Genomic DNA, 23,434 nt, shown 5'->3' with positions numbered 1-23,434 from the left:
GCACTGAGGGCTAACTTGAATAAACAGTCCTTAAAAAAAAAAAGCACCCCCAAATAGAAAACCTGACATATTGGTTTTATATGCCAGACACAGGTTTAGCACCTCAGTGAGAGCTAGGTCTCTGTTTCTACTAGTTAACGCAAGTTTTAATTTGTGTGTCTTTTTTATATCTCAGTCAGTTTTTATTTCTGCGGGCACTGCAAAAATATTCTGACGACTACCTGTCCTCTGAAACTAGAACCAAAATTGATCCTTCTTCAGGGCCTAGGCTCATAACTTGCAGGAAAAAAATTTATTTTAGGCCTGGATGTGACCAAAGGGACAATGAAAATGGAGACAATTATCCAGATTTGGAAAATGATGATTTGTTTGTTCGTAAGACTGGTGCTTCCCATGTGAATCCGGTAATCCTCCAAGGTTTTCAGTATCTTAAGCAAGGTCCTCAGATAGAAGGAGAGATCGTTCTGCAACCCAGAGACGATGAAACTGTAATTCCAGATTTGGAAAAAGATGATTTGACAGTTCGCAAAGCTCAGTTTCAGAAGAAAGAAGTGCCCTTATCAGGAGCCCCAGATAGATACTGGCCTGCTCTCTTTCCGGATCCTTGGAGTCTCCCACCAGAAATCCAGGCCAAATTTCTTTGTTTGCTTGAGAAGACAACAACGAAGGATGAGAGACAAAGTGGTGGAAAGATTTTATCTCCTTCTTCACGGCAAAAGAAGGATGATATGTTGACCCGCAAGATGGAGCTGCTCAACGTAGGAGTCAATGTGCAGCCCATTAGTTTCTCTCCAGGAACATGCAGCAAAGAAGACATGGAAAAATGGGAGGCAATCAGAGAGGCCAGCAAAATCAGGCACAAGAAAAGGCAAATGGTTGAAAGGTCAGCTCAAGGCCATGCATGGATTGTGCTTGCATCCAAAATATTCTGAAATGGTGTTGTTGTTTTTTTAAGAGAGAACAAGGGACAGCAACATCTTGCTTTCAACCGTGCATGTCTTGGTGTGAAACTTCAGTCTGTGTCTTTGTATATTGTCCCATAAGTTGTCGTGTTGGTTGTCAAGCTCATCAACAATACAAACCAAATACTTCAGGAGTTTCAGGACTGTTTGATCACTGGACTAATGCAACCTTCACAAATACATTTATTTAAAGGATCAGAAATAAAAGTTTCTGCTTACAACAGACTCAACATAGCTGGTACTTCAAAGTATTTGTTTGCAGACATTCTTGGAAATGTGTGCATTTCAAGTGTAGGAGTGGCTAAATCGGTATAATAATTTTTTTCTCCTTGCTCTACTACTGTTTAAGGTGTTTATATTCTTGTATCGAAAACACATCTGTGGATGAACAGGAGCAAACGTACATGTGGATTGCTTCTCCTCTTTCATCCTCTTTCTCCGCAGTCAACGTCTATGTGATCTAAATAACCCCTTTAAAAAGGTAAAGGTAAAGGACCCCTGACAGTTAAGTCCAGTCGCGAACAACTCTGGAGTTGAGGTGCTCATCTCGCTTTATTGGCCGAGGGAGCTGACATTTGTCCGCAGACAGTTTTTCCAGGTCATGTGGCCCTTTAGGTATGCTCAAAGGTTGCTCACAGGTGGAGCAAAGATTTCAATCTGCAACCGCTGACCTTTCCCAGCAGTTTATACATAGTTTTGCTTCTAAATTGCTTCTGTCCCATTCTTGACTCAAAAAGAACTCCCAACTTAAAAACACTTTGTGGAGCAATTATGAGTGTGAATTTAGATAGATAGATAGATGATAGATAGATAGATAGATATTTAGTAATCCCACTAAAATATTAACAAGTAACTCTGTCCCAATCCAGCCACTGAAATCTAGCCCTAATGTGGGAGGACTTTACAACCTGTTCAGAAGATGTTTGGATACTAGTGAGCATAATTTGCGGTTGTTGACAACACCTATCTTCATGAAGAAACAGTCCTGGGTCAATCTTAATGAGGTTTCTTATATTCACCTGGTAAAGTGTTTTCCATCTTGAAATACCCTCATCCATTTCATTCTACATGGAGCATTCATTAGTCCTTCAGCAAACTTTGTATGTTTTTTTTGTCTGCTGAGTAGTTCTAGAGCACCAATTATGCATGTTTCGTTGGAAAGTATAACTGCAAGCTGGTTGCATACTTAAGCTTAACACAGTTAACAAATTTTAAGGAACAATTAGAATGAAACATGCGAGGCACCTTACATTTTCCCTGAATCTCCCTGCCTTCTTTTAGTTATCCGAGAGCTGTGCTCTGTAAATGGCTCAGAAAGGCATGGGCTGAATCTTTGCCCTAACATATTACTCTGTGACTGTTTTAAATAGTTATGCAATGATTATATAAACAACTACTAGATACAAATCAGAGCTGTAACTGCGGCTGTATTTAATGTGTTAAGCTTCTGATATGTCTTCTGTGTGTTTGATAGATTAAGACGTGCAATGCAAGATTTTGGGGGGGGGGCGGGGAACCCATTCATATTTGCATTTTTGAGATTAAGTTTAAGGAAAGTTTCTTGGTATTCACATTTTGTGGTCCATACTAAACCACAAAGAAAAAAGCAGGTGTAAGTATTTGTGTTGGCATTTGAATCTGAGAGTTTAAATTATTCTCAAAGTTCAGCCTAATATCTGAATTTTGATATTGCCATAGGGTTTTCATATTCACATTACTTTAGCAACTTGTTCATTGTTTTAGTTCATATGTTCTACATAATATTGTTGGCATATTTTTACACATGGTGAAAATGGAATGGGTAGTATGAACTTGTTTTGGTTTTCTGATTTCCCCCTCAGGCTGTTTCAAAAGATTACTGATGAGCATGGGTAAGTTTATTGAGAAAAGCATGGCAGAGCATAAAGATTCCAACATAATGCAATGGATTAACCATGCAGCTTATGCATTTGCAGCACTGGCTAAAGACTTGTGCTTTGAGGCAAAATGTGCATGATGCTTCGTACTTGAGTGCTTAATTGGTTTGCACCGCAGTTTCTGGGATTCATATCAGGCAGTGGCAGGAAATGTGGCCCTCTCAGATGTTGCTCAACTTCTGCCTTCCATCAGCTCCAATCCCTAGCAAGTATGGCCAATGGTCAAGGATGATGGGAGTTCAAGTCCAGCAACATCTGGAATGGCCACTAGTTCTCTACCCCTCGTCTAGGAGGAACTCTGAATGGCAAAGGTTTTGCATGTATGGAGGAAAATAAAATGAGCAGTTATAGTCTAGCAGCTTCTTAAAACAAGCTGGGAATGTTTCATTGCTTGAAGCCTAGCATGTGGCACACTTCGGATAGAGTATGTTTGAATACTGTTTATGCAATCCACACTTCCCGCAAGTAGCTCCTTAAGCTAAATGAAAACTGACTTTCCGCCAGAGAAGTTGATGACCAGCAACTTTCCTGAACCAATAACTTGTGCCTGAGAATGGGATGTACCAGCAGCTGTGCCAGGAAATTTTCACAAGCAGTTTGACGGTGGTGTTTATAAGTATTTGTAGGTTTTCAGCAGCAGCCTCTTTGTACACAATCCCCTTTCAGCCTTGGAGAAAGATTGACAGAAAGAGAGCTTAAACGAGAAATATTGTGAGGCATCTAAGTGGTAAATATTCACACCAGGGAAAGGATTTTCATCTTTTAATGAGATAAATGGTAAAATTGGTATCCTTTAATAATACATTTTCCCCCACCAGTTGGGTTTTGCCTGTTCCATGCACCTAGAGAGTTTCTAAAATTGAGGAAATTATTTCACAAATGTTGACTACTAACAGCAAAGCCAGATATGATGAAATAAAAGTGCTTCTGGCACCAAACACAGCAAGCACAAACTTTCATTTCTTTCACAGCATATAGGAAAAATTACATAACGTGAGATTATGATGTCCTGGCTTTCCCTAGCATTGGTGCACATCAGGGACATTTGTAATATAGTTTTACCTTGGATCCTGAACGCCCTGGAACTTGGATGTTTTGGCTCCCGAACGCCGCAGACCCGGAAGTGATTGTTCCAGTTTGTGAATGTTCTTTGGAACCCAAATGTCTGACGAGGCTTCTGCAGCTTCTGATTGGCTGCAGGAGCTTCCTGCAGCCAATCAGAAGCCACAGTTTGGTTTTCAAACATTTTGGAAGTCGAATGGACTTCCGGAATGGATTCTGTTCGACTTCCAAGGTACGACTGTACTTTGAGAGTAAGATGTGAGACATTGTACCACATCTTATAGGGTGGGTGTGGGAGTGAGGTACATGATGACTACTCACCCCCCCAAAAAAACCAACAACAACCATGGCCACATTTTAAAGTTACATGTAGTTTGGTCATGAAACTAAATGTGAGAGTCATTGAAGAGGGCAGCTGCACTAACAGAGCTATAAAATGTGGACTTCCAGGATTCAGGTATTCTTAGATAATGTTTTAAGGTTGTTAGTCTTCTTAAAATCTCTTAAGCACCTATTCTCATTTGGGGTGATGAGAATCCCAATAAGCTGGGTTCTAGCCACCAATTGCCCAGGAAGGCAAGGAAGCATGTGATAGAATTCTGGGATAGCTCTGTGTCCCTTAGGCTCCTCTTCCAGTTCCTTCCCTGATAGAGGATAGAGCCAGGATAGAGCTTCTCCTGTATGACTCCTCTTCAGCATATTTTGTAATTATTATTCCTTCTTAGTTTTTTCCCCCCTTTTAGTCTCTCATTCCTCCCTCCCCCCCAAATTCTCAAAGGAGGAAAGAAAAGACCTTTGTATTGTCTATGAACCTTCTCTCTTCTGTTTGCCTAGCCTCCCTTCCGCACAACTCCCTCTGGAAGGACAGCAAAAACTTCAACAAAGAAAACACTTGAGGGATGTTGGGGAGGAAGGAATACAACACTTTTGCTGCCACACCCAGGGGCCTTTGTGCAAGCAGTGCCACCAGTATCTAAAGACCACCAGTTAGCAGCATCCCTGCCCATTCGACACCACTCCCAGCCAACAGAAATTTCTCTCATCTGGGGCAGCATTTCTCAGGACGCAGTGGTCCGTAAGAAGAAGAAGAAGAAGAAGAAGAAGAAGAGTAGTAGTTTGGATTTGATACCCCGCCTTTCACTCCCCTTCAGGAGTCTCAAAGCAGCTAACATTCTCCTTTCCCTTCCTCCCCCACAACAAACACTCTGTGAGGTCAGTGGGGCTGAGAGACTTCAAAGAAGTGTGACTGGCCCAAGGTCACCCAGCAGCTGCATGTGGAGGAGCGGAGACGCGAACCCGGTTCCCCAGATTACGAGACTACCGCTCTTAACCACTATACCACACTGGCTCTCCTCTTTATGCTTATGAGGGTTACTGTGAGAGAACTTGCTGAGGGTTACTGTGAGAGAACAGAAGGCCTTAAAAGTGGAGACATTCACACATTGACCATCACCCACAGTTATGATACAGAAGGGGCCTGTGATGAGAGAGTGTGTCCCCTTCAGTTGGGTGTGGAGTCCTCAGTGTTTTCCCCATAAGGCACCATCTTACAGGCCAGTTACTATTTTTGTACACAAAAGCACCTGCATTGTGCCCCCCCCAAGGGAAGCTTCCAGTTTAGCACTACCTTCCCTCCTTCTAGAGGAATGAATTATTAGAAACATTAAGCAGCCAGACCTAGCAGATATCTCTGCTCAGCTGTTTCACCAGAGCAGAGAAGGGACATCTCAAAACCTCTAAGGTCCTCCCAGGTTGGCCACCATATCAAAAACACCCATCCAAACAGCCCCTTGGCTCCACCCCTTGTTCATCAGAAGGTTCTCATCAAGGCTGTACAGTCTCTCGTGACCTTACAGCCTCATTCCAGTTGCTTGCCTTCCAAAAGGAATGAGAAAAACAAAGGCCATGTAGCACTGCTCTTGTACCCTCTACAGAGTAGTACAATTCCCATGAGTATCTACAAAGTGATTGCAATTCCCGTGAGTATCCCAGCAAAGAAGAGGGAAGCTGTTTTCCTGAGGAATTCCCCCGTCTAGTCTTTTCATAATGAGGATTCCATGCCTTTACCATCTAAGTCTTATCTCCATCCTAGATTTACAATCTGAAACTCCAGAAGCTTTTCAGCCAGTTTCCAGATGCGCATCTGTTTTTACTGAATACAAGCCAACTCTTCTTTGTTGTTGTCCATTTCCCCCCTAATATGATTGATCAGGAATGGGCAAATAGCTTACAAAGCAAAAAGGTTATTAGTTTACCTCAAAAGCACTATAAATTACCAGACAAATTTATGGAGACACTTAAAACCTCAGTAGTAGAGACTTCACTGCCAGCACTGCTATTGAGCTCTGTTATTCTCTGGAGTAATGATTCTCTTGAAAGGGGCCATGGAGATGGGGAGTAAGGAGCAAGCCAAGCTCTTGAAAAGAGTCACGATGCCTCTGCCTTACCCCTCCAAATCACCACCACTTTTTGACAGAGCTACAAGAGCTGGCATACCTCTTGCCTGATGCAAGGACTTGGGTGACACAATCCTTCAAACGAGCTCTACCAGAATTGGCCTGCCTTGTTAAAATCTATAAGAACAGAGGTGGCTACTATCTCTGGAAGTGTTCCTCCCCCCTCGATAGCTATAACAGCTCACAGAGTATCTGAATTGGAAGCCTTCTTTGTGAGAGAAAATGTGTGTAACTTCCACAAAGATAGTCAGATGAATCCAGCATTTATTCCAAAGGTCAGCTTGTTCTTATACAAAGAACAAGAACTGATCCTACCATCTTTTTTGTCTCCAACTCTCTCATCCAAGGCATAGGATTTGACCTCTGTCAGATGGATCAATTCCCTATTGGTCTCTTTCAACCCTATATCTTTAGGTAAGAAAGTGTCGAGTGCGACCTTGGTCATAGGCTTAATCCTGCATCTTTCTAGCCTATGACACTAAACATTTAACAAAACCTTGCTGCATCTCATCACACTATACAAGAGTAGCTTCACCAACAAATGCCCTATTTGTGAAGATCTGCAGGGTCACCTTATAAAAGTCTCTCTCCACAGTAAATCTTTTCCGCTAGTCCTTTTTTACATCCTGACCCACCTGAGTATCAAGTTAGCATAGTTTCTTATGAGAGAAAGATCAAAGATTTAAAAAGTGAATCCACCATTTTTCTCCTGCCTTGACACAAGTAGTGTTTTTCTTACTGTTTTGGGAACTGTATATACTATTTCTGTCTCAAGCTTTGCCATGAGACAGAACTAGACAAGGTTTTCTCTGCTTTTCTGGGAAATTGGTGGCTATAACTCAGCATTTTGGATGCCTCATTCATCCCAACTGGAAAGAATATTCGCAATGAGTAACAAACATTCCTTTCTAGCTATTATTTATCAGACAATCCACAACATAAAGCAAGCTATGAGAGAGAGAAAGAGAGAGGGAGGGAGGAGAAGACGATACTTTCCATTGTCCCCGAACCCAGTCCCAAAGAAAAATACGCTTTGCACAGCAGTATTTTGAACTATATTCTTACTGTTTGTATGGGATTGTAGTCGTGGCAGACAGCTTTTGCAAATAGTATTTTTGTTGGAAAAACAGGATGAAACAAATATTTGCAAAGACTTATATGAGCAGATACCCTAACAACACTAAACTAATGAAAATACAGAGCATGATTGCTACTGAAATGCTGCTTAAAGGAAAGCTCTGGCGTTTACTTTAGATAATGCTATCAGATTATATGCATGTAGGTTGCCTTTGTTTGGGAGCTGAATGCTGCATTGTAGAATACAATGTGCATGAGCGTTTTGTGACTTTATTTCAATCTTGTCTAATGTCTCTCGTGGCTTTTTGGCAATGACCTTTGGAAATGGACTAGATTTGTAGTAAGTATTCAGATAACTCCACAATAAGTGGTTATATGCTGCCAAAATCAGCAAGGGTATGAAAGAGTACTAAAGACTTAGCTGGAATTTCCATTCCTTAACGGAGGTTACATGTAATATATTTAGGTCTTCTGTTGCTTTAACCAAGTTAATAGTTGTAAAGTTGTTTGACTTCTTGGGGAAACTTTTGACTTGAGTAATTTCTCCCCCCTATAAAAACCATTGACTTGTAACAAACATTGTAAACATTTAAAAGTGCAAATACATTAGATTTTTAAGCCTTTTTAAACTTCATTCAGTAACTGGGGTGCAGTCAATGTTTCTATTATTTCATACAGTGTGATCCTAAGTATGTTTACAGAGTAGTAAATCCCACTTGATTTAATGGGACTTGCTCCCCAGTGTGTGTTGTTCAGAGTACAACCATAATATTTAACTTCCAGCTTCATCAGCCAATATTGGGCTTTATGGTCTAGCCCTCTGTAAGCAGTTAAAGAGGGAGACATTGTTTGTGATGACAGCCGGAAATGATTTGCTGTTAAAGTGACACCACATAAACAAAACAATCCTAGTTCTAAAGTATATTATGAATATCAGAGTGTACTGTGGCATATTCCTGTCAAGTGAAAAAACCCTCTCTTAGATGGTCATTAAATATAAACATCTGAGCACCAACAATATAAATGTATAATTTTAAGTAATCACTTGCTGTTTTTAAGTGCAGTTCGGTTTATTGAATGGATAGTTTAGCTCCCTCTCCAAAGTAATTGTTACTCCACATTAAGGCCATTTGAAACTTGAACATAATGATGTGTTGACTCCTAGGAGCAAATCCTTGAATGATGTCAGTGCAGATGAGCTCCAAACGATCCGTCAGTTGCGTTATGAGGAGCTTCAGAGAATAAGATCTCAGCTACAAGAACAAGATGAACAATGGCAAGATGTAAGTATTGTCACACAGCACCCCAATTTCCACCAGCAGAGTGAGATTCCAGGGGTTGCAGGAGCTTTCACCAGGGTCTGTGTTTCCTTTTTGAAAAAGAGGCACAGTGGAAACTGCAATGTCTTTATGATAGATCAGGCTTCCTCAGCCTCGGCCCTCCAGATGTTTTTGGCCTACAACTCCCATGATCCCTAGCTAGCAGGACCGGTGGACAGGGATGGTGGGAATTGTAGTCTCAAAATATCTGGAGGGCCAAGGTTGAGGAAGCCTGTGATAGATGGTTTAATTGCACATATACATAACCTGTACCTGCTGTGGAGGGGGTTCTGAGCTTTACATTCCAAGCGGCGCCACCTTCTTCCAAAAGCAGCAGTGTCCTTGCTCTAAAAGCAGCAGTGTCCTTGCTCTGCTGCTTACCTTTCTCTGAGAATGGTCATATCCCACCTGTTCTAGCCTTGCTAACCTAAGCCTTGCTCTTTTGTAATGCACAAATAGTCCCTACTCATCTGTATTCTCACACCTAGGTCTTCGATCCTTTGACCCCCAGGCTCTCACCTCAAAGGAAATTAGGCTGTCTCCAGTACCTTTGAACCCAGGTTGACATCACCGGATTAAGGGTGTCTGGCACATGGTCCAGCACACAGGGTTTGATTTAGATGGGCCCTCACACATGCTAATTAAAAGATTAACGGGGTCTAATTACGCATCTTAAATACACACCCGGATTTATCTTAAACACACATGAGTCAAGCTATCTCCTCCAAGGAAATTAGCTATGATACTCTCTAACCTTAACCTATAAATCTATAACCTACAAACCCCCTAACTTATAACAGCATGTTGAAGATGCACTTTAAATCCTGCAGCATGAAGATCTTTCAACAGTCAAAGGGAAGCAAAAAGTGGGTGGTACCAATTAGAATTCAGTGCTCCCTACTTTCAGGTAAAATCCAAAGTCACTTTGCAAATAGTCTAATTCAGGCCTAAAATAAGAAAAAAGGAATGGGTGGGCACAGGAAGAGGTAAGCACTCCACTCCCATTTATTCTGCCTACAAATCTCTGCCTCCTTGCCTTTAATTTGAGAGGGGTGTGACAATTCCAAAGATCCAGATTTGTTTTCTGGGCACAGAGCCTTGGGAGCACCACAGGGGGCACTGCAACTATGATGCAGAATGGAAGGTAAGAGGCAGGGGGCACCGAATTTGGCTTGAGAAAAGGACGCTGCTGAAATTTAAGACATCAAGGTCCACCACTGGCCATGATTATGAACAGTTATTCAGTTTTAAGTCATGAGGAATCTAGAGTTCGTGGCCACTTCAAGATAGCACAGGACAAGAATCTGTATACCTCTCCTTGAGGAAAAGGGAGGGGAATTATATTTTCTCTTGCAGCTCTTTTGTCTTGCACTGCAAGACAAAGGGCTGCAAATGGCAAAAACTGACTGTAGGGATGGCACTGTTGTCCGTGGAACAAAAGCAGGGGAATTCAATTCCCAGCCTGGGCGGTTTTCAAGAGGTGCCAAGGGGCTGTTAAATCGGAATGCCTCATGCAGGTACCCAAGGTACATTTTGGGATGGACAATTTTTCCAGACAACTGTCATTCACATAATTAAAGAGAGCCTGTATTTCTATACTGTATCCAACAGGAAACAATAAAAAACACTGTCCTAAACTGTTCTGACGAGCTAAATATAAAATACACACTTGTGTTCCTGTTTTGTTTGAACAAAAGTCTCTTTAAAATTAAACCTCCATTGACTGTTGTTGTGAAAGAGATGAGCAAATATTTACACTGACAGATTTGCTTTTGAGACAGTGTACTTCCTTTTCCCTTGCAAAGTCTTTATGCTTTTAAACATGAGACTACTATCTTCTTCATCTGAACAGAAGACAGCCACTGCCCAGCTCTTTTAGAGACAATTTTGCAGGAAGATACTTGAGAATGCAGGAACACTAGACATGTAGAGTGAAATTAGAGCGCCTGAACATCCAGTCAGAATGAGCACTCTTGGATAGGTAATGAGATCCGTGAGCATTCACAGTAGTAGCTCTTACCAAGGTCTGTAGCAAATGCAGTGTTCATTTGCCTGATTTGTACTCAGGATTTGGCAAAATGGAAAAGCCGTCGTAAAAGCCACACTTCTGACTTGCAAAAGAAAAAGGAGGAGAGAGAAGAAATTGAGCGGAGAACTTCTGAGAGTTCCGAAAGACGCGGCAAATCTCTGAGAGAAATGCAGAGGGACAGGTAACGTTGGCAAACAATATTTAGCATTTCGAACAGCTCCGTCTGTTTATTTAGAAGTAGGTTGCACAGAGTTTAAATGACTTCCTTTGTATTTATTAGGATGGAGCCAAAAACCTTTTCAGCACTCAAGTGTGACTACTTTATTTCAGTCTTCAGCTTTTCCTCCATGGTTACTGATTCCTTCAGTACTTAAGAAGTGATTAAGGTGTTTTCTGCTAATAAAATGAGTTTCACTGTATGTTAATCACCTTAGTAGATTTTTTTTAAAAGGAGTGAATAATTAAGTTCTAATTTAAGTTTAAATTTATGGATCCCTTTTCAATCCTATTGCCTTTTCAAACTAAAATGATTAGTAGGGTTCGCACCCAGATCCTAAAACTATTTGTGTGAAGTAAGACCCATTGATTGCATTGTGACTTGCTTCTGACTTAGTATGCCTGCTGTAAGAGTATTTGTGATTGTGCTTCTAGCTGATAGGGTGAGGTCTTTCTAGATTATTAAAAAACCTGATATTTGTGTGAGCTATTCTTGGTTACAATATGACAAAGGCTTTTGCATGTCTTTGTCCCAACTCAACTGTGGAGTGAATGCAGCGTGTTCCCAGTGGAATCAGAAGCATATGAAAACCTTTATTAAGCCTTTATTAAGCCATAACAAATAAAATGGCAACTGAGAGATGCCCGTATTGAAATATCTCTAGTTTTTTAAAATAAAACCCTTTATTTGAAAAGCCTACACTGAACCACAATAAAACATACAAGCTGCAGTACATGATCACAGCATAATCCTGAGAGTAAGTCTCAGTGAACTCACTATTACAGGATTGCACTATATATTGGGCACCCAGCCATAAGAAATATCTTCCTAAATGTGCCAAAGAGAAGGTTATTTGTGGAAACCCCTAACATTCTGAAAATATACATAGTACTATATGTAAAAAGAGAGAGAATTGTGATCTCTGTTTATGAGTGCACGGATTAAGCTTGTATAATAGCCACAAACCTTTCTACTGTTCTGTCTTCACTTCACAGTACACCTAATAGCGAAATGATGACTGAAATCCCACCTGTTCTTTATGTCACTGATGTCGTAATGCACTTTTCCCCCCCTCAGGGAGGGCAGAGATCAAGGGCTCTATAGCAGCGCTGAGCATCGAGCGGAAAACAGGCGAATGTATTTGTCAAACGACGATGTGTTTAGTGGAGAGCAAATTCCTTCAAGACCTTCAAAAGAGCACCTTGTTGAAAACGATGCTGCCGGCTCCTTGAAGAGCGAAGAAAACAGTCAAGAGAGCAATAAAGGAACGGAGAGCTATGCAAGAATCGAATCTCAAGCTCCACCTAAGAGTGTAGCAGAAGAAAAGCACCAGCCCCCTTTGTCAACATATCATTCAGTAAATGCACCAATTGGGTCAGCTCGGGTTTCGGCTTCTCTCCCAAGAAGTTACCAGAAAACCGATACTGCCAGACTAACGTCTGTGGTTACACCAAGGCCCTTTGGTGTCCATTCGAGAGGAATCTCATCACTTCCTAGGTCATTTACGGTAAAAAACAAACCATCTTCCTAATGTCTCTGTGGGTAATTCTTCTGAATAAACTCAAAGGAGCTTTCACTCCCCCCCCCCCACCATGTAGAAATGATTAAAAATGTGTTGCAGTGACAATGAGTAGTTACCTGGTCTAGTGCCTAAAACATATAGACAGATGTTTCTGTATAAACTAATATTTTGGGGGAAATGATATTAAATGCTTTTACCTCATAGAGACTTGCAAGAGACAATGGCGTTGCTGCTAAAGGAGAACACAGCAATAAATGCATTTTTGTGCTGCTTCTTTTCAGTGGATCTGTGTCTCTGTTACGTCAGGCTACCCCAACTCGTGATTTTAAAGGGTTTAATTTAATTACCTTCATATACTGCAGCACAGGCAGTTTATTCCTTGAATATTTTACTCTGACCAAAGCTATATACAGTGGTGCCTCGCAAGACGAAAATAATCCGTTCCGTGAGTCTCTTCGTCTAGTGGTTTTTTCGTCTTGCGAAGCAACCCTATTAGCGGATTAGCGCTATTAGCGGCTTAGCGGCTAAAAGGCTATTAGCGGCGTAGCGGCTTAGAAAAAGGGGGGGGGGAGCGAAAAAAAATCACAAGACTCGCAAGACGTTTTCGTCTTGCGAAGCAAGCCCATAGGGAAATTTGTCTTGCGAAGCAACTCAAAAACGGAAAACCCTTTCGTCTAGCGGGTTTTTTGTCTTGCGAGGCATTCGTCTTGCGGGGCACCACTGTAATTTTTACTTTTTGAAATCTCCTCTAATAGTGATGATGCCAATCATTAGTGGGCAGAGGGCCTGAGAGAACATGAGGAAGAAGGCAAACATTTAGGGTGACATGTTGAAACCAATTGTAAATAATAATCTTTTTTTTTTTAAAAAAAACCACCAACTACTACCTCCTTTCCTAGATGGATGACGCCCCAAAATATAATGGAGAAGTAGATGTGTCCAAGAGAACTCAGTACGCATTCACCAGCAATTCACTTTCTAAGCCAGAAGCTGGACAAAGCCAATCTATAAGTGACCTAAGAAGTGCTGAGGACAAGACTTGGACAAGATACTCATCTGTTGAGGACAAGACAAAGACAAGACAATTGCCTACAGAGAATGCTGCCATTGCAAGCGAAGGTGCAGATGTTCATCACTTGGGCCCTAAATCAGAGCATCATACTACCCATGACTCAGTTGCAGCTGGGTCTTCAGCATCAGAACAAACAAGCCATCCAGAGACTGAGGTTTCAAGAGCACAAGTGAGTATGGAGAGATGCTAGCATTTACACACTGTAATGCTTTGTTGGCTGTTGTTGGTGTGCTAGGAGCAGTGGGCACAGGAGGATATGCGTGGTCTCTGTCCAAGGTGAACTGTAATTTTACATTTGGCAGGCGAGACTAGGATAGGAGGAAGTTCTTTCAGATACAGGATGGAAAATAAGGCAGCAGCATTGGCTAGGGCAGTTCAAGAGAGGTTTAGCCTGATGAGTAGAGTTATTTAGATTCAACACACACACAATGCATGCTAGTAAATTGACCTGCTAGTAAGTCCCTTCCAGAAAAGTTAGAATTGTGGCTTGGGGGAGTAGGGCCATGTCAATAGTTTCCATGAGGATTTTGGATTTTTGCAGCTGTAGAAATAATTTCTAGAAGTAGTATGGCAGCAAATTAAAGATAATGGTCCATATTTTCTACATTAAGGAACTCATCTATTGGTGGTTAATCTTTGATCCTTATGTTAAATTTGTAGCTGGTTTAGTTGTGCTTTTTAGTGGTGTTTGTACTGTTTTCGTAAGTCGCTTGCAAGATACAAGGCAGGAAGGGCAAGCTGCAAGTGTTTCAACTGAACCTGCACAAAAAAAGATTGAGGTGGCATTAGCAAGGCAGCATAATGAAATTCTTAGGGCAAATAATAGATAAACAATAGCTGAAACTGCCATGTTTGGGTTGAAGCCTGAATTACTGAAGGCAACAGTAGGTTCATTCATCTTCCCAAGACACTTTGCGGATCTAATTGATGTCCTGACGGATGTGGGCCTGAAATTATTTCCCAGTTTGTAATATAAACATGCAATTGTTGGGCGGCTTGTTCTGCTAGTTCTGCATTCACAATTATTTGCAACACTTTAACCAGGTGTTGCGGATTATCTGACTTTTCCCCTGCAGTCAGTTTAATAATATAGTACATTTCCATCCTGGAAGGGCAAATGTCTTAAGAAGAGATTAGCTTTCAACATATGTTTATAAACTTGCTAAGTATTGTTCACCTTCCATTTTTATTTTTCTCTATCTTGTTCTTGCTACGCCCAGCTCATGAACTGTTCAGCTAAACTTTGAAGTGAATCTCCTTCCATCATTTTCTTTTCAAACTGTTTCTGCAAATGCTGACATCTTGATCCACAGACTAAATAAGCAGATGTGCATGGGAGAAGGTGTCTGAGCTTGCGTGCTGTTTGATGGTGTCTTCCTAACTGTTCCCATTGGTAAAAGAAAACTGAACAGCTGTAGGGTTACCATATTTCAAAAAGTAAAAACCAGGACACCCCAAATTTTTTGTAGATAAATTTGAGTTTCTTGTACAAGAAGGCCAAAAAGCCCGCACTTTTTTGATTGACTTGCCTAAGATCCACGACAGAGGCCACCTTTCAGAAATTCCCCTAGATGTCAATTCCACCTTTGAAATCCCGGTAATGTCCGGGGAAATCCGGACGTATGGCAGCCCAAACACCAGAATGTCTCTTCATTAATGGCAAATGCTATGGCACAAAGATCACTTGGGTGTATAATTCTTCTGAGCTTGAACTTGCCCCACTGCTATGGGTTTGCAGTCTCGCAAGTTATGAAAGTGATTTAATTCTAGCTTCAGAAACTAAAGCTTTTTTAATGATACTGACAGAAGCTGTTGTGTCCCCATCATTCCTCACTTAGAAATGTAAAATTAGTGTCAGCAGCCAGACCTTTGGTACCCTTGTATCTTGCAACACTTAATGACTATCCACTTAGTGAGTAGCATTCCTTACTTTCCTTATAAGTATTATTTATCTTAGAGCAAGGAAATGTTAATTAGGCCCTGGGATGTTGATCCATGAAGCAACTTTCCCAGACAGTTGTCTAATCCCTAGGTGTGGCTTTTTAAAAAAGTGTTTTCATTTCAACCCATATCTTAAAACAAATCTTCATGCAACCCTTTTCTAACTTTTCTAAAAAAATATATCTTACAATTGATTGTCATTTGGGAAGCCAAATAATAGGTTTCCAAATCAGCGTAATTCATTTTGCAATTCTAAGCATCTGAAATATGTATCCCAACTAGTACAATAAATGCAGGTATAATGAAAGGGGAGAAGCAGTGACAGCAGATAGTAGAGTCTTGAGTGAGACATATCCTGGTGTCAGGGAACTGCCATCAGTGTCCAAGGGAGAGAGCAAGCTCCAAAGGGATCCCAGAGAGCGTCCCGGGAGTGGGAGAGGCAGCCCATCTTCTGGGGAAGGGAATCAGCGTAGCTCCAGTGGAGAAGGGGGGCAGATGGGGGAATCGGCGAGGCGGTCCCATGACTCCTTGCCGGGGACCAGGGGGGAGAGGAAGAGTCCTCCGCTGCCTACGCCCTCCTTGCGCAGAAGGCTTCCGCGCAGGGAGAGTAGGAGGAGACTGGGCGTCAAAGAGCTTCTTTGCTGGAAGAAGTTTAAGAAACGCCCACTGACGGATTCTGCCAGCGATTGAGACAGCCACGGGTGAGTGGCTGTCCGGACAGGAAAGGTTCACTCAGGCAACCCAGCCAGGTGTTGGCACAGGCTTACGCACGAGGAACCCCTAGAACCATTACACCTGGTGATTCAGATCACATCCACACTATGCATTTAAAGAATCATGGGAACTGTAGTTCATTAAGAGTGCTGGGAATTGCAGCTCTGGGATGGGTGAACTACAGGACTCAGGATTCTTTGTAGGAAGCCATGTGCTTTAAATGTTTGGTGTGGATGTGACCTCAAAGATGGGGAAGCCTAGCCTCTGTGCATTTCCCCTTTACCCCACATATATTTAGTACAGCCTCATTGGGTCAGACAAAAGATCTCTCTGAGCCGACATCCTGTTCCCTACAGTGACCAGCTAGATGCCTCTGGGAAGGTCATGTGAAGGCAACAGCCCTCTCCTTTTGTTCCGAACAAACATTTATTCCCAGTCAATTTATTCTCAAAGTTGCAAGGAGATTGTTGATTGCCTATTTAGCTGCTGAAATGCAGGTACGGTTTGAATAAAAGGCAATAATTCTTTTGTGCTTGAGCCTCTGGGAAGCAGAAATTTGAGCCTGGGTGCAATTCAATGCACTAAATAATACCCCAAGACGAGAATTGTTTCTGCTGCTTAGACAAAGATAGCACACATTGATTGGGGGAGCAGTGCATTTAAATGCATTCAGTGAGATTTAGAAATCAGACTACACTTTATGGCAAGGGTTTACTCTTACCTTAAATGTTGATTATATATTTATCTTCTCCCAACCTGTAACATCAACACCCTTTCCCCTTAAGGTAGAGGTGGGGACCCTCCAGGTGTTGCTGGACTCCCACCATCCCTGGCCATCGGCCACGCTAGCTGGGAATGATGTCAGTGGTAGTCTGACAACATCTGGAGGGCTGAAGGCTCCCCATCCCTGCCTTAAAGCTTTTCCATTCAGGCTTGCTCTCTGTTGGCTGTGAATATGTTTATCCATCATTGCCATTGTGCTTTAATGCCACCTTTAGGATAGGCCAGGAGAGGAATCCGTGTAAATAAGTGGGTGGGTTACCTTTTGCAGCCCAAGGGCCACATTGCCTCTTGGGCAGCCTTCTGGGGGCCACATGCCTGTAGTGGATCTGTAGCCAGCTAGACGCAAAAGCAGCAGGTGTCGCTTTTCCATTTTGTACAGTAAGGGTACATTGCAGTCACAAAAAAGTCTCAGGTTTGTACAAAATGGTCTTGCCAGAGTGGTGTATGCTCTAGTTATCTCCCGCTTGGACTACTGCAATGCGCTCTACGTGGGGCTACCTTTGAAGGAGACTCGGAAACTGCAGTTAATCCAAAATGTGGCAGCTAGACTGATGACTGGGAGTGGCTGCCGAGACCATATAACATCGGTCCTGAAAGATCTTCATTGGCTCCCAGTATGTTTCCGAGCACAATTCAAAGTGTTGGTGCTGACCTTGAAAGGCCTCAATGGTCTCGGTCCTGTATACCTGAAGGAGCATCTCCATCACCATCATCCCGCCCAGACACTGAGGTGTCATTCATAGGAACATAAGAGGAGCTTGCTTGGTCATCCCAGTTGCTTATCTTGTCCAGCAACATGTTCGGCCCAGGATACCTGAAGGAGCGTCTCCACCCCCATCGTTCAGCCCAGAAACTGGGTTCCATTTCTGAGGGCCTTCTGGCGGTTCCCTTGCTGCAAGAAGTGAGGTTAAAGGGAACCAGGCAGAGGGCCTTCTCGGTAGTCGTGCCTGCCCCGTGGAACGCCCTCCCAGCAGATGTCAAGGCAATAAACAACTATTTTACTTTTAAAAGACAACTGAAGGCGGCTCTGTTTAGGGAAGTTTTTAATGTCTAACACTGTATTGTTTTTAATATTCGGTTGGAAGCCACCCAGAGTGGTTGGGGAAACCCAGCCAGATGGGTGGGGTATAAATGTTTGTTTGTTTGGCCAAAGTTGTTGAGCTTTTGTGGGGGGGGGGGAATTTGGGCCCCCCCCCCATCAACACTTCCGATATGGGCTGCCATACTCTCGGATTTTCCCAGACATTTTAAACCAATTTATTCCTTGACAATGCTTTCAGCTTTGAATCCGCCAGTCTTTGGGGGAGAGGTGTGCTAATGTTTTGATATTTCTGTAATAGTTGGGGTGTATTGAACCACACATATTCCCAAAAGAGAATAGGACTACCAGTAGCTACTATCTACTGTGACTATGTTCTACCTCCACTGCTGGAGACCAGTACCAGTTGCTAGGAAGAACCCCAGGTGTCGAGGGTGCTATGGCACTCAGGTTCTGCTTATAGGTTTCCTATACGGATCAGGTTAGTCGCTGTAAGAAGAAGATACTGGACTAGATAGGGCTTCCGGCCTGATCTGGCAAGCTCTTCTTCTGTTCAAATTTAGGCCTCTTGTTGTTGTTTAGTTGTTTAGTCATGTCCGACTCTTCGTGACCCCATGGACCAGAGCACGCCAGGCACTCCTGTCTTCCACTGCCTCCCGCAGTTTGGTCAAACTCATGCTGGTAGCTTCGAGAACACTGTCCAACCATCTCGTCCTCTGTCGCCCCCTTCTCCTTGTGCCCTCCATCTTTCCTAACATCAGGGTCTTTTCCAGGGAGTCTTCTCTTCTCATGAGGTGGCCAAAGTATTGGAGCCTCAGCTTCACAATCTGTCCTTCCAGTGAGCACTCAGGGCTGATTTCCTTAAGAATGGATTGGTTTGATCTTCTTGCAGTCCATGGGACTCTCAAGAGTCTCCTCCAGCACCAGAATTCAAAAGAATCAATTCTTCGGTGATCAGCCTTCTTTATGGTCCAGCTCTCACTTCCATACATCACTACTGGGAAAACCATGGCTTTAACTATACAGACCTTTGTTGGCAAGGTGATGCCTCTGCTTTTTAAGATGCTGTTTTTAGGCCTCTAGATCATGTTAATACCTGTCTGACTTGGTGAAGTAGGTTGGTTAGTTGGTTGTGGCGTATGTGTGTGTTGGTTTTTGTATCATGAGAATGCAGCTCATCTTCAAATACAAAACATATTCATGGCTACCAAAGGAGCTTCTGTCAACACATGGATTATTGAGACATATGAATGGGGGACTCTCACCACTAAATGTGCCTGGAGCATTTTTTTAATTTCGAGTTTGACTTCATTTGCTGAATGCAAGAGGCAGAAGTAAAAACGTACTTGTTTGAGCAATTGAACTGCCTGTCATCACTGGTATGCATATCAAAGGGTTACTTTCTGTCCGCTGAAGCACCTCTTAACAGGTCTTATCAGCAAGGCCCAAGTATTTATAGGAATGCAACATTTAAAATTAGTTGCCAAAGTAAAGCACTAGCTAGCCTTCTTTAGTGCAGAGAACACTTCTGTCTGCTTGATAGATAATTTAAAAGCCCAGAGCGCACATTGTAAGTTGCCTCACCTATTTAATGGATAGACTTTCCTCCATGTAGGAGCCTGTGACACCAGATACTGCAGTATCATGTTCTATTTAATTTTTTTTTTCAGGACCAGTACAGTGATATGAGAATCAGTATAAACCAGAGACCAGGTAGCAGTCGGAGTTTTGGGTTTGCAGTGCACCAGGATCCTTCTGGAGTCTTTGTGAAGTCAATAGAAGAAGGTAAAAATTCCTGTGTAAACTCGTAATGTGCTTGCCTTGAGAAAGTTAATTGGAAGGCAAGCAATTGATCTAACTTGATCTGAAGAATTCAGGTTGCAAATTCGGGTGGCAAGGCTGCTGGAAAAAGAAAAACTGTTGGGGATGGTAGAGAGAGAATGCTCTAAGATTAATTTGTGTTCTTATTTGCATGTGTGATTGATTATGCTGTCAGCTGTAGCTCTCCAGTAGCAGCCAGGAAAATAATGTCCCCCCCCCAAAAAAAAAAGTCTTTAGGTCTATATTGCACTGCATTAATTTTCTCATATAGATGTGTTGCAATTTTTAAAATAATTTGCATGCAAGGAAGAAGGTAAGATTTGTCTTTTGTCTTTTATGTAGTTAAACTTATTGACAATACTGTCAATAAATTCTTAGTTGTCTTTGAATAAAATAATGATGGTTATTTTTTAAAAATAAATAAATTTTATTTCCTTTTGTGATAAAAACAAAACAATGTATGACATCATAACATATAAGTAACAAATCATGATGATCATTAATAGTATTAAAAGAAAATAAGCAAGCTTTAGCTGAGCTAGAATTTTAAATTTATCAACTTTTCATATTCAAATAACACCCTTCCAATACTTCAGAGGAAATAAATGATGTCTCTTATATCAGCTCTTTGACTTGCATGACATTTTTGTGAAGAAATTATATCACTTTTTCGGCAGTATTGATTTTACTTTGTTGTAAAGCGTCATTAATTTACAAAACTTTGTGTCCCCCCCCCCCTACTCTTAAAACAACAAAAAAGGATTATTTCCCTAATAGAAGCTGTAGCTTGTCTTTCTGGCCTCCCAAAAGGAATTCATTAGAGCTCTTCAACAATGAAGCATGCCATAGCAGAAGGAGCAGTAAAGGTTTTTCTGTAATTTACTAAGCAGTGAGATTAAGATTTTAATAATTAAAGAAGCTCAGAGTCTGACCTACAACAAGTCTGAGACAACTCCTGAATCCGTGAAACTTAGCACAGGCAAAGTTGATTGTGGTGCTTTCGGTACAAGTAGAGGCCATGAAGTTATAGATTCAGGCGACAATCTTAACGCATGCAGCTGTCACCCTCTTGTCACCCTCCAAGTCAGGCTGTTGGTTCGTTTGCCCACTGCTGTGGGCACATATTGATAGCTGCTCTTCTAGGCCTAAAGCAGAATAATTTTTATTATTTCTCTTTTAAAAGTCCAGTCCCTACTGCTTCTCCAAGAAAACTCAGAGTGGCACAAACAGCAATAAAATCAGACAGAATTGCCAAAGCACCACAATTTACATTCAGATTAATGAATTAACGGCATCCACCCTGTTTAACAAATTCCAGCAACAAACTGAGCTGGCCAAATTGCACCATTAATCATAGAATCAAAGAACTGTAGAGTTGGAGGGGACACCGAAGTTCATCTATCCCAACCCCATGCAATGTAGGAATCTCAGCTAGATCATACATGGCCAATGGCCATCCAGATTCTGCTACCAAAAACCTATCAACATTTTGCTATCAGAATCGAAAACCTTTTTAAAAAGACAATTCTTCGCCAGCCTCCTGAAAAGCAGTCTAGCAACAGGCCTTCTGAACCTCACTTGGCAAGTCATTCATTGGAGTAGAAGCCACATCAGGAAATATCTCAGCCTATAAAACCCTGAATGGCCGGTGCCTTGAATACAGCCCAGAAGCTAATGACCTCTCTCAGCAGCTTCATGAATATATTAAGAAGCATGGAGAAAAAGATAGATCCTTACAGAACTCTAGATGGCACAGGCCATGGGGAAGAGCTTTCAACTTGACCCGGTAACAAATTGACAACCTGCGCAGATCTCTAAGCTCAGGTGTTATATGCTGACAAGGTCTCACTTCTGTCAGCAATTGCGTTGCAGCATTCTATGCTAACTGCAGCTTCTGTATCAAGGGAAGCCTCACATTGTGTGCATTGCAGTAGCCCAGTCTCGAAGTAACCATATTAGACAATGAACTATAGTTACTCAGCTTCAAGGTGGTCCAAAGATAGTTTGCTAAACAGAAGTCATATCATTGCTTCTTTATGGCCAAAGGGAGCCATTCTATAGTGTCCTTGGCTCAACAGAAGCTGAGACAGTTGATTTATCATACAGGATAAGCAATAATTAAGATAATGGGCCATTGAATCCATTTCCCCCCCAGAGATTTTGCCTACCTCCTCACAGCCAATCAACTGAAAGGTATCCAATTAAACAGGACAAACAGACTCTCTAATCCAAAATTCCTCCGGACTCCTGCGAAGTTCAAGTTGGAGCTGATCTAAGTAATTTTATCTGCAAAGTGCTTTGCAAATAGGTCACAATAGGGTTCCATGACCTCATGTAACGTCTGCTTGCCATGATGTAAAAGGTCCTTCACAACATGGAATGGCTCTGCTGGATAGCACTGAGCAGAGAAGTCTTTCGCAGAACTGTTGTCCGAGACCTTATTAGTTGAAGATGCTGGGTGTTGCACCTGGAACTTTCTCTGTTAAAACCTGAAATGTGCTTTAGAGCCAGCGTGGCATTAACTTGGGCAGGAGAACCCTGGATTCAGGTCTCCATTCTGGTAAAGTTGGTCAGGCAAGTTCACTGTCAATGTTGCAGATGATGTCCAAAAGGTAGACCGTGGTAGATCTCAGGAGCCTCCCGCCACCTAAAAAAAGCTCAACAACATTGACAATTTTGGTAGATCACTGCTAGTTTTATTTACAGTGGGAGTAGATCCCAGTTTCTTGAAAGTTGGACATGCCTGAGTTAGAATAAAGCTGAGTAACATCACATGTCAGCCCCTTGGGGGGGAAAGATGGGAAGCAGGTGTGGGGTTGGTAATAGAAAAGGTTATTAAAATTTCACCATTTGAGAGTGCCTGTTAAAAAAAATCTCATTTCATAACTTGGAACTGACATTGGCAAGTGCTCTTGATCTTGGGTGGGAAAGTGCTCTGAAGTGTTCACACTTCTCTGCTGTGCTTAGCAACATGGTTGAGAACCAGTGTAAACAGAGGAAATATGAGTGTGTTTTTAAAATGTTCACAGAGGCAACATAGATAACAAGTTGCAAAACAGCAGTGGCGGGTCTCTGGCGGATCTGTTAGGGTGGCATATTAGATTTATATAGGATCATTTGTTGCTTTTGCCTTTTTAGCATTTTTTTTTGTTAATGTAGGAGAGGAGGAGATAATTGTTCACAATTTGCAAAACCAAGAAACTGCCACACCACCTTAACTGCTTGGCTTTGTATTCACAACAAACCTTTACGCCTATAAAAATACCAAACTATTCTAGTCATGTCAATTAACTATCAATAAAGGCTGTATAATGCTGAGTCATTATGATTATTTGTACCTCTTGTGTCCTTGAATTAATCCACACTTTTAACGCCATGGTGCACCTGTAGCAGCGCATCTAGGCGCCTTCATCTGCCCCCAGCTGCAACAAAACATGTCTCTTCCATACCACTATCTACAGCCACAGCAGGCCCTGTAACTCTCCAATGGTTTGACTTCATCCC

The 23,434-nt window shown here is 42.0% G+C and overlaps 1 protein-coding gene across 15 annotated transcripts in view; it reads left to right on the top strand.

Annotated features, from left to right (window-relative positions):
• The window catches only part of LMO7 (LIM domain 7), a 149,847-nt gene that overhangs the window by 99,829 nt on the left and 26,584 nt on the right, over positions 1–23,434 (top strand). For 11 of the 15 annotated variants that reach the window (XM_077927761.1, XM_077927752.1, XM_077927758.1 and 8 more), the window contains 7 exons: positions 176–883; positions 2,804–2,833; positions 8,639–8,756; positions 10,860–11,002; positions 12,116–12,545; positions 13,460–13,801; positions 19,780–19,894. In XM_077927761.1, the coding sequence (XP_077783887.1) occupies positions 176–883; positions 2,804–2,833; positions 8,639–8,756; positions 10,860–11,002; positions 12,116–12,545; positions 13,460–13,801; positions 19,780–19,894 (1,886 nt within the window). The remainder of the gene's footprint in view (positions 1–175; positions 884–2,803; positions 2,834–8,638; positions 8,757–10,859; positions 11,003–12,115; positions 12,546–13,459; positions 13,802–19,779; positions 19,895–23,434) is intronic. The other 4 variants (XM_077927762.1, XM_077927765.1, XM_077927763.1 and 1 more) reach the window with 2 other exon arrangements.

This window comes from Podarcis muralis, chromosome 4, assembly GCF_964188315.1.
Source record: "Podarcis muralis chromosome 4, rPodMur119.hap1.1, whole genome shotgun sequence".
Classification (NCBI taxonomy): domain Eukaryota; kingdom Metazoa; phylum Chordata; class Lepidosauria; order Squamata; family Lacertidae; genus Podarcis; species Podarcis muralis.
This window is presented reverse-complemented; position numbering and strand designations above follow the sequence as displayed.